The 12197-nt window shown below is 39.6% G+C and overlaps 2 protein-coding genes across 2 annotated transcripts; both read right to left on the bottom strand.

The window, feature by feature from the left end:
• Positions 1 to 743: 743 nt before the first annotated feature.
• LOC103189498 (calicin) lies at positions 744 to 2531 on the bottom strand. The gene has a single exon (XM_007909926.1). It carries the CDS (start codon positions 2529 to 2531, stop codon positions 744 to 746), a length of 1788 nt encoding a protein of 595 aa, XP_007908117.1.
• A 3512-nt stretch (positions 2532 to 6043) lies between these two features.
• LOC103189491 (cocaine- and amphetamine-regulated transcript protein-like) lies at positions 6044 to 9851 on the bottom strand. Its single transcript, XM_042343021.1, has 3 exons — positions 9646 to 9851; positions 9040 to 9123; positions 6044 to 6367 (listed from the first exon to the last, which is right to left on the bottom strand). Exons 1-3 carry the CDS (start codon positions 9787 to 9789, stop codon positions 6260 to 6262), a joined length of 336 nt encoding a protein of 111 aa, XP_042198955.1. The 5' UTR covers positions 9790 to 9851; the 3' UTR covers positions 6044 to 6259.
• Between the last annotated feature and the right edge of the window lie 2346 nt (positions 9852 to 12197).

The following is a 12197-nucleotide window of genomic DNA, read 5'->3' as shown; positions in this document are numbered from 1 at the left end:
CGTTGTAATAATAACAATAATAATAATCCTCACATTTGATATAGCACCTGATCAAGTCGTTGAGACATCTCAAAGCGATTCAAAAAACTAGAATGTATATCAATAAGCATCAGTGAGAATTGAATGCCATGAGGTGCCAGAGCATTCTTCCACTCTGCTCTGCCCACCCCCTCCCATTTGAACTGATCTTGTACGGTCTCACTTCAGTTTCTGTGGTCATGGGTTTGTAGGATTTAACTGCTCCTACTTTTTAAGCTTCTAAATTAGCTATCTCATTCATAAAAGCCCAGGATGGCCATTGTGTGAAATTGACAATATCACTTGGTGGAGTAGTGGTGGGAGCTTTTCTCAGAATGGGGTAGTGACACGTTGTAAAGGGAGGTTTCCTTTGAATCTAGCTGTGAATTGGAACTGTTTGATGCTGACAACAAGATCAAGTCCAAAATGGGAAAGCTTTTCCATCAAAGCCAGGACTGTGAAGCGGCTTGGGTCATCCTCCCAAAGTAAAAAGTTCTATGTAAATGTAAATTTGTATTGTATCTTTGAGGATTCATTCAAAAAAACTAGAATGCATACTAATAAACATCAGTGAGCATTGAATGAATTGAATAATATTCTTTATAAAAGTTATGACTATAATGTATTTTCCAACAAGAATTTTGTGTTTGATGCCTTTATTGTTATAATAGGATACAAAACATTTGCAATTAATATTGAATAGGTAGTTTTTTTAATATAGTATCTTAATTGTCTGACTTTTGTTTAGTTGGAATTTTTTCTGGTTTTTGGATGAGTTTACACTGCAGTTTGGTCCTACAGCATGCTGAACTCTCCAGGGCTTCAATGGGCTTGGCCACCTCCTTCCACATCCCAGCATTTGCCTCTAAAACAAAAGCATTTTTGTTCACAGAGTATTCTTTTACGTCACCATCATCCATAGCAGATGTTCCACCGCAGACAAACACCATATCTCTGATGAGACACATCGCATGGCACACCTCCAGTTTGGTGGAATTTGGTAGTAATGGCACTCTCTTGGCAGTTTTATTTGCTTTGAATTTCTGCAAATTTACATCAATATTATGCTTGTGGCTTTGCACGCTGAGGTTGTGCTCTCCATGGAATGCTACAACTGGCCTGTGCTTAAACTCAATGGGGAAAGTCAAGCTTTGTTTCACCTCCCCAGTAATAGTGTCAAAACAATCCACCACTCCTACTCTGGAGATCCGTTCATTTATCATACACCTCCCCGTTGCTATATAGATGTACCTGTCACCTTTGGTCACAATCTCTGCACAGTCCATAGGAACACTCATTCTTCCAATAGTTGTCCACTTTTCCTTCTTCTCATCATATCTATAAATGGTCGAGATATATTTTCTGGGTGCCACACTTCCACCCACTGTATACACTAATCCATTGCATGCTATCATGGAGTGGAAAACCAATCCCATTGGAAGGTCTGGCAGCTTACTCCAAGTAGCCTTGTCAAGATCATATCTCCAGGCTGATTTTAAGCTGGCATTTTGCTCATTTGTCCCTCCTGTCACATACAAGTATTTCTGGGTGGAGACTGCACCCAAAGCTGCCGCTCTGTAAGGCATGTGAGTAACCTTGATCCACTTATTTTCATCAATAATGTATGCATAGACTCCATTGCGAAAATTGCCATCGCTACTTTGACCTCCTAGAACAAGTACCACATCCATCAGAGTTCCCTTCCGCTGAAAATGCAAGAGGCTAGTTGGGTTTTCCTGCTTACGACGGCTCAACACATCAACTATGGCGCACACAGCATTGGCATTATTCTTAATCAGCTGCTCTTCACTACTGACTTCTGAAAGCATTTCATCCGTGACTCCGTTCAAATAGATGTTGGAAAAAAGTTTTGAAAAGTGCACTTTCCTATCTTCTAAATTATGTTTTGTCCACCGTATGAGAGTCAGCAATACCTGGTCCTCATTGGCAGCATGTAGGTCTTCATCCTTGATAAGTTTTAGTAAGATATGATATGGGCATTCCAAAAATTCATTGGTGCAACAGAGGTCAAAAAATTGATCTCTGACATACGTATACACTGTGGGTGATAAATCCAATAAATCATAGTTCTCGGCTAGCATCAGAGTGTACATGTAGTTCTGTCTGTCCAGAATGAGCTCCAGGTACTCCACACAGTGTGACTTAAGTCGTTTTATCATGAAGTACTTTGCCCCCTTCAACAGGTCCTCCACGTTTTTATCAGCGATGATGATCTTGCCTGTGTAAAAATAATCCAGTAGCTGTTCCACTGACAGTGGGCTCATGTAATCTATGTCGATGGTGACCGATAGCTCATCTGAAGGCTGGATGTTGCAGCTGTAGATTAAATCTTTCACGTAGGGGCTGACTGCGGTCAGGATGTTCTGGTGAGCTGCAAATGAATGGGACCCAACATTGATCACCACATCGCAACATTCCTTCTTCTGCCTCTGAATATTAAGAGCTTGTAAGATATAAGTACTGTGTTTATGATCATCAAATTCTAATTTCATTTTTTAAAGTGGACGACAGTACCGAAGGCTCTTGAGAAGATGTGAGTCTCAGCTTTTAGATGTTGTGTGTTTGTTGTATCCAGGTAGTGATGTAAACAGAAAGAAGTGTGACCTCACAATGCACGCGCTGCCCTTAAAACATATATCTGAGTTGCAGCTTTGTGATGAATGCACCAACTTTCCGTTCAAGTACAGTGACTAAGAGTGTTCCCCCCACCCACCCATAGTCCAGTGAGTTTATCCTGTGAGTAAGCTGAGCCTTACATGGCGCCTGTGCTGAAGGAACTGACTTCAATATCCTGGGTCAGGAAGGTTTAAATCAACCAGGTACTCTGCTCCTTCTAACTATCCAATGATGCTCTGATGGAGATGTATTTGTGAATACATCTTGGGTGGAATAGATCAGCCCCTGTATTACACCTCCTGTAATCAAAAAACCTTTCCACATGGATCATAGAACTTTACATCACACTATTCAGCTCACCGTGCCTGTACAGCAGAGTATCCATTTTGGACTAAAGCTGTGCCTCAGAAAATGGAAAAAGGAGTCAAGCACCTAACAGGAGAAGGAGGGTGAAAAAAGACATTAATATTTATTTTTTAGAACAAGCTAAATTGCTGCAGGTTAAGCATGGCATTGTTGAAAATCCACGTGTGTTTTGCATAATAAGCAAGCCCTTAAAAAGCTATCATCTTATGTAATGTGCGTAAATGCCATTCATTCAATCTAATCTACCACATTCCTTGTGCCTCCAACCAAAATCAGTATTCAAAATCATTTGGACACAGCATCTTAGTAAAACATCAAAAGCCCTTTGATCTGATATCAGGGACAGCAATGTTCAGCACAGATGCAAAATTGTTTTCTTGGCTTTTTTCCTGTTTTATAACGATTATCTCATACATGGCCTTACTTTAAATGGCCATATTTGCTTTCCAATTTCAATCACTTGTTGAAGTCAATTTTAAACCATATCATACACAATTTTTACAATTCGATTTCCTTGTTGAATGTTCAGATTTGTTTTATTGACAGTTGTACCCTTTTGTTAGCCAATAATGATAATCATCATAGAAATTATAATTCTTTTATTTAATATTGCACCTATTGCATCAAACCATCTTCAAGTGCTTCTCAAGGAATTGGTGTGAACTTTTATAGAATTGTCTTTGAAGCGACAGCGGACGACTTTTTATCTGTCAAACATGTAACTGTTCTTGATGGCAGTTTGTGCATTTGTCAAATTCCAAGAAGAAATCTAAGATGCAAGGAGAGCTCTGTCAGGAATTTGTGAGTCACATCACTTAAAAACTCTGATGACCTGTGCAGATGGATTCTCCGACTTGTGTCTTTTAACCTTAATAAAGAGAGACATCAAATGCCTTATCTCACAATTGTGACATTTACGGTGTTATCAGAGAAAAAAATACGCCTAGAGCTCTGGCAACCAAACAGACTTTCAATCAATCTATATAAAGATAGCATGTGGACCAAAAAAATGTTTCTAACATTGCAACTTTTAACTTTTATACATTGTTACTTTGGTGTCCATGAGGTACCCAAGACTCATTTGTATGACAACAACAACAACTTGCACTTATATAGTGCCCTCCATGCAGGGTAGGGTCCCAGAGCGCTTAACAGTGGCGAAGCCTGACTGGCAGATGTGTTTATTGTTTATTCAAGGTGAAGGAATTACTTTGAGTAAGATTTATGTACCAGGACTCTCTACTGACTAACAGACAAATAAAGAATACGGTGGTGTTATTGCCTAAAGAATTTTTTTATAGTGTGTTCTGTGAAGCGCTTTGGGACGTCCTCCCGACGTGAAAAGTGCTCTATCAAATGCAAGGATTATTATTATTATTTTAATTGAAAAAAAGGACTATTATTTGGCGCTGATCAAGGAGAGGGTGTTAGTGTTCATCTGGCAGTGGATGGGGCATCATACTGCTCTTGAAATCATCTCTTCCAGGTGGTGTAAGGAGCAGGACCTCAATGCAATTCACATAGCCTCATCTCCCATTTATACTGCGTGCTGGGGAGCAGATGTTTTGTGGTATCAGTGTGGCATTGATCTAAAGAGCAAGGGGTCAATTAATCTGACCAGAAATTGTTCAGAAGCTATAAATTACACCAATGGCATTCTTATTTTTCCATCTCATCAACAGGAATGTTAGAGCTACCCAATAAATCAGAAATGGAGATATTAACCTTTGACAACTTAAGAATCTAATCAACATGGTGTTGAAGTGAAATTGGTACAAAGGTAGGATCTATTGAATTTATGTCACAAATAGACAGCTACTGATTTTTCCAGAGGCACAAATAAATTTCACAGAAATACATATCTAAGTGAGCCACATGTTATGGCAAGATTAATGGATAAGAATAACAAAAGAATTCAAGGCTCAACTTGTTGTAAGAACACACAATAATCTCTGGAGGGTGAGAGCCAATCTTGCTGGATGGATTGCTTTTGGTCTCTCGGTAATGCTGGACAAGAAAGCAGATAATGACTTTATGTTCTATCTTGTCTGAGAAAGTGCAATTCACAAGGGATTAGGTGGCTACACAGGTGTACCCTGGTGAGATTTTCCATTTAATTATCCTCCCCAGCTCTCCCACACAGGTGGACACCTTGGTCTGGCACCTTCTCTTGGGGTTTTGTCATTTCTGTGTGGGAACTATATACAGATGAGGAATGGTAATATTCCAAACAATCATACAAGTCTACGATGCAATATGAGGTTATTTGACCCATTGTATTAGTGCTGATGTACTTGCACAGCTAAGGTAGCCAATTTTCATAGACAGTCCAAATTGGGACTCGAAAATATAAGTAAATGTTCTAGATGAAAATTATTCACCTCCGTCTTGAAGCTGTTACACTTTGAGCCTATTCTTAGATCATTTTCAATCCAACAGATGGTTAGGTATAAGGAGCTACACAGGTGTACTATGGTGAGATTTTCCATTTAATTATCCTCCCCAGTTCTCCCACACAGATGGATACCTTGGTCTTGCACCTTCTCTTGGGTTACAAAGTAAGTAGGGGAGGTGAGTGGACAGAGAATCAAGGCTCCATCCAGGGAAGGTGTCCTTGTGTACCTCCTGGTGTCTTTTCAACAATAGTTTTAACAAGGACCTAATCTTACCCTGGTTTTTATAGCTGTTTCAGCTTTTCTGGCTTTGATTTTGCCATTTTTTACAGCAGTGGTTCACTAATATGCAACCTCCTTTAATTAGAAGGCTGAGATTGCTGGGACTGAAGCCATCTTTATGTCTGTTGTCACTGCCTGCCTAAACAAGCAATAGTTGTGGGAAGGCAAACATAATATGTGGCTTCTAACTGCTACCAGGTGTCTAGCTGGGAAGTGTTATATTCAAAGAGTGTATTTGGGGTTCAAGCTAAAGATTATTTTATTTTGAGTGGGCATTGTATCTCCTGCACAGCTGGACCACCACTAAAACAACAGTGAAATCTAGAGACCAGACAGACTGCTTTACAAAACAGGATAACATATTTAATATAGATTCATTGTTTCGAGGAACACTGAAACACAGACAGAACAAACCAACTGTACAGGAGCGATCCTAAAGTTCTATGACAGTATATGAAGCGCTAACAATCTTTTGTATTCATAATATGTCCACATAATGCTTCCTTCCAACTCTGTGGCCATCTCCTTGAAAATAGAGCTGGGGGGCCAAATGTTTGGGTTCTCTACAAGCATTTGAGCAGGAAGAAATTGCAGCCAGTGCTTCTGGGACAGTCGCAGAGTTTTCCAATCCTTGCTCCCTTCCTCACGGCACATTGTTCTCCGATGTCACACTGGGAATACACAAAAAAGAGAGCATTGCTGGGGAGAGGTTTCAGTAGTAAGGTGATGCTTTGATCTCCAATATATGGGATATAGACTTACAGCATTTGGTAATTAATTTGTAAATACACTGCAGAGAGTGAAATTGAAAGACAGACAAACTTTGATGCAAGTCACTTGCTAAGACTCTTTAACCATGAGAAATAAATTCTCAGAGGGCAAACTTCTAAAGTTATATAAGATGCTAAAGAGAATAAACCCAGAACAATACTTTTAGATACACCAGGGTAACGAGACGGGAGATTATAGAGAACATTTGAAGAGAAAATTTAGCACAGACACCAGGAAGTATTTCTTTAAATAGAGTGTAATTAACAACTTGAATGGGTTAGAAGAAAGCGATGTGCAGATCAGGGCACTGGATCCTTGGTGGTGTAATGGCAAGAGGATAAGGTGGATATTCTGAAGGATAAGATCAAAAGAACTGAATGGCCTTCTTCACCCAAATCTCTCTTGTGAACTTCACACATTATATCATTTTCATATATAATTCTCTTTTAGGATGTGGTAGATTTCAGTTGATTAGCACTGATCTGTAGATCATCATTGCACTCTAACACGTATCAGAATATAATAATATTCATTGCATTTGATATAACGCCCTATCATGTCTTGAAGACATCTCAAAGCGCTTCACAGAATATACTGTTAAGTGAATTGACTGTATATTTTGTGGGCGAAACGCAGCACCCAGTTGCGCACAGTAGTGTCCCACAAACAATTGTGGATTGAGTGACCAATTTTTTTTTAAAAAATTAAGGAATTATTATCCCCAGAAAACGGATCGCCAATGAACTAACAACCAGATTCCTACTACTTACTGCTGGGTATACAGAGGCGTATGGAGTAAGGAAACTTGCCCAACATTTCACATTAAACCCAGGTCTCCCGTTTGTGATGCAGGTGCTCTAACCACTGAGCTACAGGATTCCACATAAAAATATCAATATAAAAGGAGTGAAAAATACTCCACAGAGAGTATAATTGCACCACTTTGTCTCTTGTTAAGCATACAAATAGGTTACTACTATTGTAAATGTAGCTTCATATCTATCAGAATTACTGTAGATAACTGGAGAAACATTAGAAGAAGTTCATTCACATAGAATACGTTTGGGACCTTTTAAGCTCCATTTCTGCGGAGTAAATGGAAGATTTGTCTTCCTTATTGAAACAATTTACTTTTACAGCACCTTAATGTTGAACGATCTCTAAGAGTTTTACTTTAATACTGTCAAGTGGAGTGACTTTTTTTTTCCCAGGCAAGTGTCACAACCTGTTTTACGCACAACAAGGTCCCACAAACAATCTCCCCCTCCCCCTCCCCCTGCAAATAAAACATATTGGAGCTATAAACACAGCTAAAGGACAGTTTCTGGTAAGCTTGAGCCACATGGCGCATAAACCAAAAAAAAACTACAGAGAGAGCAAACGCATCCTTATCCAGTAGTTGGATTAGTAACGCGTTATAATACACACGAGGAATATTGCATAGATTTCAGAGACACTTACCATTTAAACCACCGTTCCCATACCCACAACTCGACCATAACATTTGCTGGGTACCGCGAGGATCTTAGATTGAATCCTTTCCTAATCAATCTAAGTATTGTAAGGATTAGTAATGTGGCAGCGAGCAAATGCCAGCTCTTTCCCCGAAAAGTGAAATGTGCAAATCGTGAAAAGGCACGATTCAGTTATATAATACACGGTTTTATTCAGTTCAGATGTTGCTTCGTTTTGCATAGTGAATATACATAAGTGTTATTCAAAACCTTGACTCATCTCTGAATGTTAATACTCTACGACTGTTTGATTGTTCATTTACGCTCTGATCCTGGTGCCCGAGAAACATTATTGCTCCTTTGATTCCATTAAACCTTAGAAACGCAGACATGTCGGCACAAAAAGGAGGGAGGGGGCATCCAGCCCATGGTATGTGTGCGTCCAGGAATAGCGCCCAGTGAGTATTATATTAAAATACTGTGCAACTCTAATATGAAGTGTGCATTCCAGTTTAACACCAAACTTACATTTGCAGCAGACAGAAATTGGACGAAGGATAACTTGGAAATACGTGCACCTGTCTCGCCTACTGGTAAGATCTAAACATGGACTTGTTACAATGTGGGTGAGATTGGCGAGGATGGAACCTACACTTTCACAACACTCAGTGTCCCCCAGAAAGATGCATGTCGTACTTTGGTTTTGAAATGTATTCCATCTTATTACCCCCTTTGGAGTTTTCGGGTTCCCTCCAATGCAACATGGAGTGAGCAGCTGTGTGAAAATCACAAATCAGAGTTCAGTTTCTATGACTATGTTTTCTTCCTGGATTCCTTTCCGATCAAGCCTGGTGGCAAAGTGGCACTCACGGTGTTTCTGCTGCTTGGAACATAACGTATTTACGGTGTTATATACCCACTGAGATTCACGGTGTCACATTTCTAAATGAAGTTATGTTGGTCTTGTTCGAAAATTTGGGAACGCCTGACAAAAGCAGTGTGTCCGCCTTTGCATCTGTCAGGGTGCTGCAACTCATGGGATTACCAGAAAGAGAGGGGGGGGGGGGGAGGAAAAAGTGAATTAAATGAATGAAAATACGAAGGAAAGTTGGTTTTACCAGCGGGAGTTGTCCAAACTTCTTCTCCCAGGTAGGAAGCCTTTTACTCTGCAGTTTCTCGAGCACTTCTTGGAGAGCTCCCAACTGCCAACAAGAGAGGAACATTGTTAGAATCCACTCACCCCCCCCAATCTAAACAATATTTATTGTTTTGTGAACGAGTCTCTGAAATGATCTGGCATTTTGGTCTTTCTCTAAAAAAAAACACCTTTTTTTAATTTCGATTTTGTTTATTTGTGCAATTCAGTAAACTAACACTCAATCTAAAATAAACGTTTGCATCTGAGACTATTTCCAACAATACTGAGATTTGGTCCAGGCGGGACGTGTGCTTTAAATTACCCCTGAAACTCTCTAATTCTATCTTTCAAGCCACCAATTCTGCCCCGTTCGTAAATTAACTGAAAGCATCGGAGAGAACCAAATGGGGTTAAGTAAGACTCATTAAAACTGCGACTCTAAGCTCCCAACCAGTCCTTCTGTCAGGGAAAATCAACCAAAAGACAGAGCGCTGTTACAGTGACGCGAGTTAATAGACCGGCAGCGACAGCAAAGAATATTTTAGAAAAGTTAGCAGACGGCAGAGGAGTTAAGCAAAAGACTGACCAGTTCCTTTTCGCTGGAAAGAGACGAATCTTTGGGGTAAAAGTTTCTCAGAGATCTGGACTCGAGTTCAGAGACTTCAGCCCCACAGGTCAGGGAGAGGAGGCTGCACACACAGGTGAGCAGGAGGAGCCGGGAGCTATCCATGGTGCTGAGGATACACACACCAATGTCAACGTGTAAGGAAGGCAGAGTCGACTCCTCAGCAAGAACTCAGGGATAGCGACAGTGCTCCGGCTTTTATATCCATCACCATGCTCCTGGTATATCAGTTTTGATTTGCTCCTCCCACGTGGCATGTGTATGGACTGGTTGCAGAGCGTGGGCGTTAGTTTCCTTTGAAATGAAATGTACATCAAGAATGTCTGCTTTTCCCATTGAACAAATAATGAAACCTCTCAGCCCAGTAGCTGGAGGCGAAGTTCGTCATCAGCATTAATAATAATGGGACTTGATGGATGGCGTGTAGAAAATGCTGCTACGTCTGCTATTACATATTTTTTAAAAAATACTGTGATATAAAGACTTGATTTGCATCAAATACCGTCCTGGCGAGTTCAGCTTGTAGTGTTGCTTATTTCAATATCAGGATAATACCTAATATGTTCATTTCGGGTTTTTTTATGCATACTTTTTTTTTAAACGAGAACCCAAAGTAAGTTTTCAAAGCAGAGGAATAAAAAAAAGGACTGAATATTTCCTTTCTTCTGGTTACCGATCATATACAGGGCTCTCCTCCAGGCTTCTGACCTGAGGTTCCTCCTCTTAGACCACGCTTTTGGTCACCCTCCTACCCCCTAGTCTCCCTGCACCTTCCTCCCTCCTGACCCAGCCCCCAGAGCCTCGGGATGTCCTCCTGACGCAAAAGGCACTGTACAAATGCAATGCGTTGTTCTTGGGGCGAGTATTTACTGGGAGAAAGAGCAGAATTTACAGAGAAGTGGTCGACTGTATGAGCACTGAAACTTTATCACAAGGGCACTCCATTAATATTTTGCAAACAGTTCTCAGTTTAGGAGTGATTTGTTTCTACATTCCCTCAATTCCCTGTTAACCTGGTTTAATTTGATCCTAATCCAGATTTACACATTATTGAGAACCAATGATGCAGATTAGCTGCTACGTTTGTTTATATAACATTTACTTTATTTCTAATCAAATATTTTGTAAATCACGTTGATGCATGTTTTTACATGAAAGGTGTTATATAAACTTGAGCTATGTCTATTGTTACACGACAAAGCTTATTAATGAATTTAGGGTTGAGCATGTTTCCTAGATATGTTTTATCAGCACATTAGCGGTTTAAATACAGTTGCTCATCCTGTTTTTATAGTTTGTGCCTTGATTAGGGTTTGGAATTGATTGCCGTGGGTAGCTATTTGAGACTGGATCAATGGAAGTATTTCAAAGACAACTGGATAAATATCTAAACAGAAAAACTGAAGAGTTGGAGAGTGGGATTAGTAAAGAAAAGGGTGATTTGACAATCCCGGCAGCAATGGCACAGACTCTATTATCCTTTTGCGCTTAAAATGTCTGTGTTTTTAAATCAGTAATATCTTTTTTGTAAGGAATGCATAATCCTGGACACATTGTGTTATCCCCAGGCGGGTTTTAGCCTGTTAATAAAATAGGGAAAGTAATTATGTTAAGGAAATCACAAGCTGAAGCTGTCATTTATTCAGTAGATTCCCCACTCCTATAGTGAAGAGAATCATGGTAGATACACTAAGGAATGAAATTGGTGCCAATTGAGGAAAGAGAGAAGAAAGGGATTTTAGAGGACCTGAGGAACAGAGAATGTAACATTCTGCATGTTTTGTCAAATAATCTTCTAACTTTGTGTGAAACAGTCTAAGAGGCTTGTTGCTGGGATACAGACAGGGAACGGCTTAGATCCCTTGTAGGTAATTACAGTCCTTTTGATTTCTTGGTTAAGCATCAAGTTTCTGAGCATCCTGATTTAAGTATTCGCAGCATGAAACAAATATTTCTAGTCATAGCAGCCTTGTCAGTGTTAAGATAAGATTGAGCCACAATTCTTTTCAAATCAATTTCTTGAGTTTCTCAGAAAAGGAAACTCAATGCCATTCAGTCTGTAAGCTATGAAGGCTTTGAGGACCTGTAAAATATCATCTTTAATATTTACATCAAATTCAGTCTTGCCACAAACAAACTTATATTTGGGCTCTGACTTCAGACCTCGATCAGCAAAATTTGAGTATCAAAATAAGCCCCAAATTCATCAGCAAAAAAAGTAAAGCATACACTTGAGAAGTGTAAATTGAACTAAACCAAAGGATGTTGTGGACTGACAGCAAAAATAGACTCCTTTTGCCAAGAGTGTTATTTCTTTCAAACCAGCCAAGCGGTTTACAGTCCATGAACAGCATGAATCAGTGCAGAAGAAAGAAAAGTAAGTTTTAATGGAGAGACAGAGAAAGTTTGATACTCCAAATTTCTCTGGTCTTAGCCTTACGCCTATTGTCCTAAGATCTAATATTGTTTAAAATTCAGGAAAATTCTTAAATTTAATTTTAGTTTAGAAGCCA

Source organism: Callorhinchus milii, unplaced genomic scaffold, assembly GCF_018977255.1.
Source record: "Callorhinchus milii isolate IMCB2004 unplaced genomic scaffold, IMCB_Cmil_1.0 Scaffold22, whole genome shotgun sequence".
NCBI classification, from domain to species: Eukaryota; Metazoa; Chordata; class Chondrichthyes; order Chimaeriformes; family Callorhinchidae; genus Callorhinchus; species Callorhinchus milii.
The sequence above is the reverse complement of the archived record's forward strand: the minus strand, read 5'-3'. Positions and strand labels throughout refer to the sequence as shown.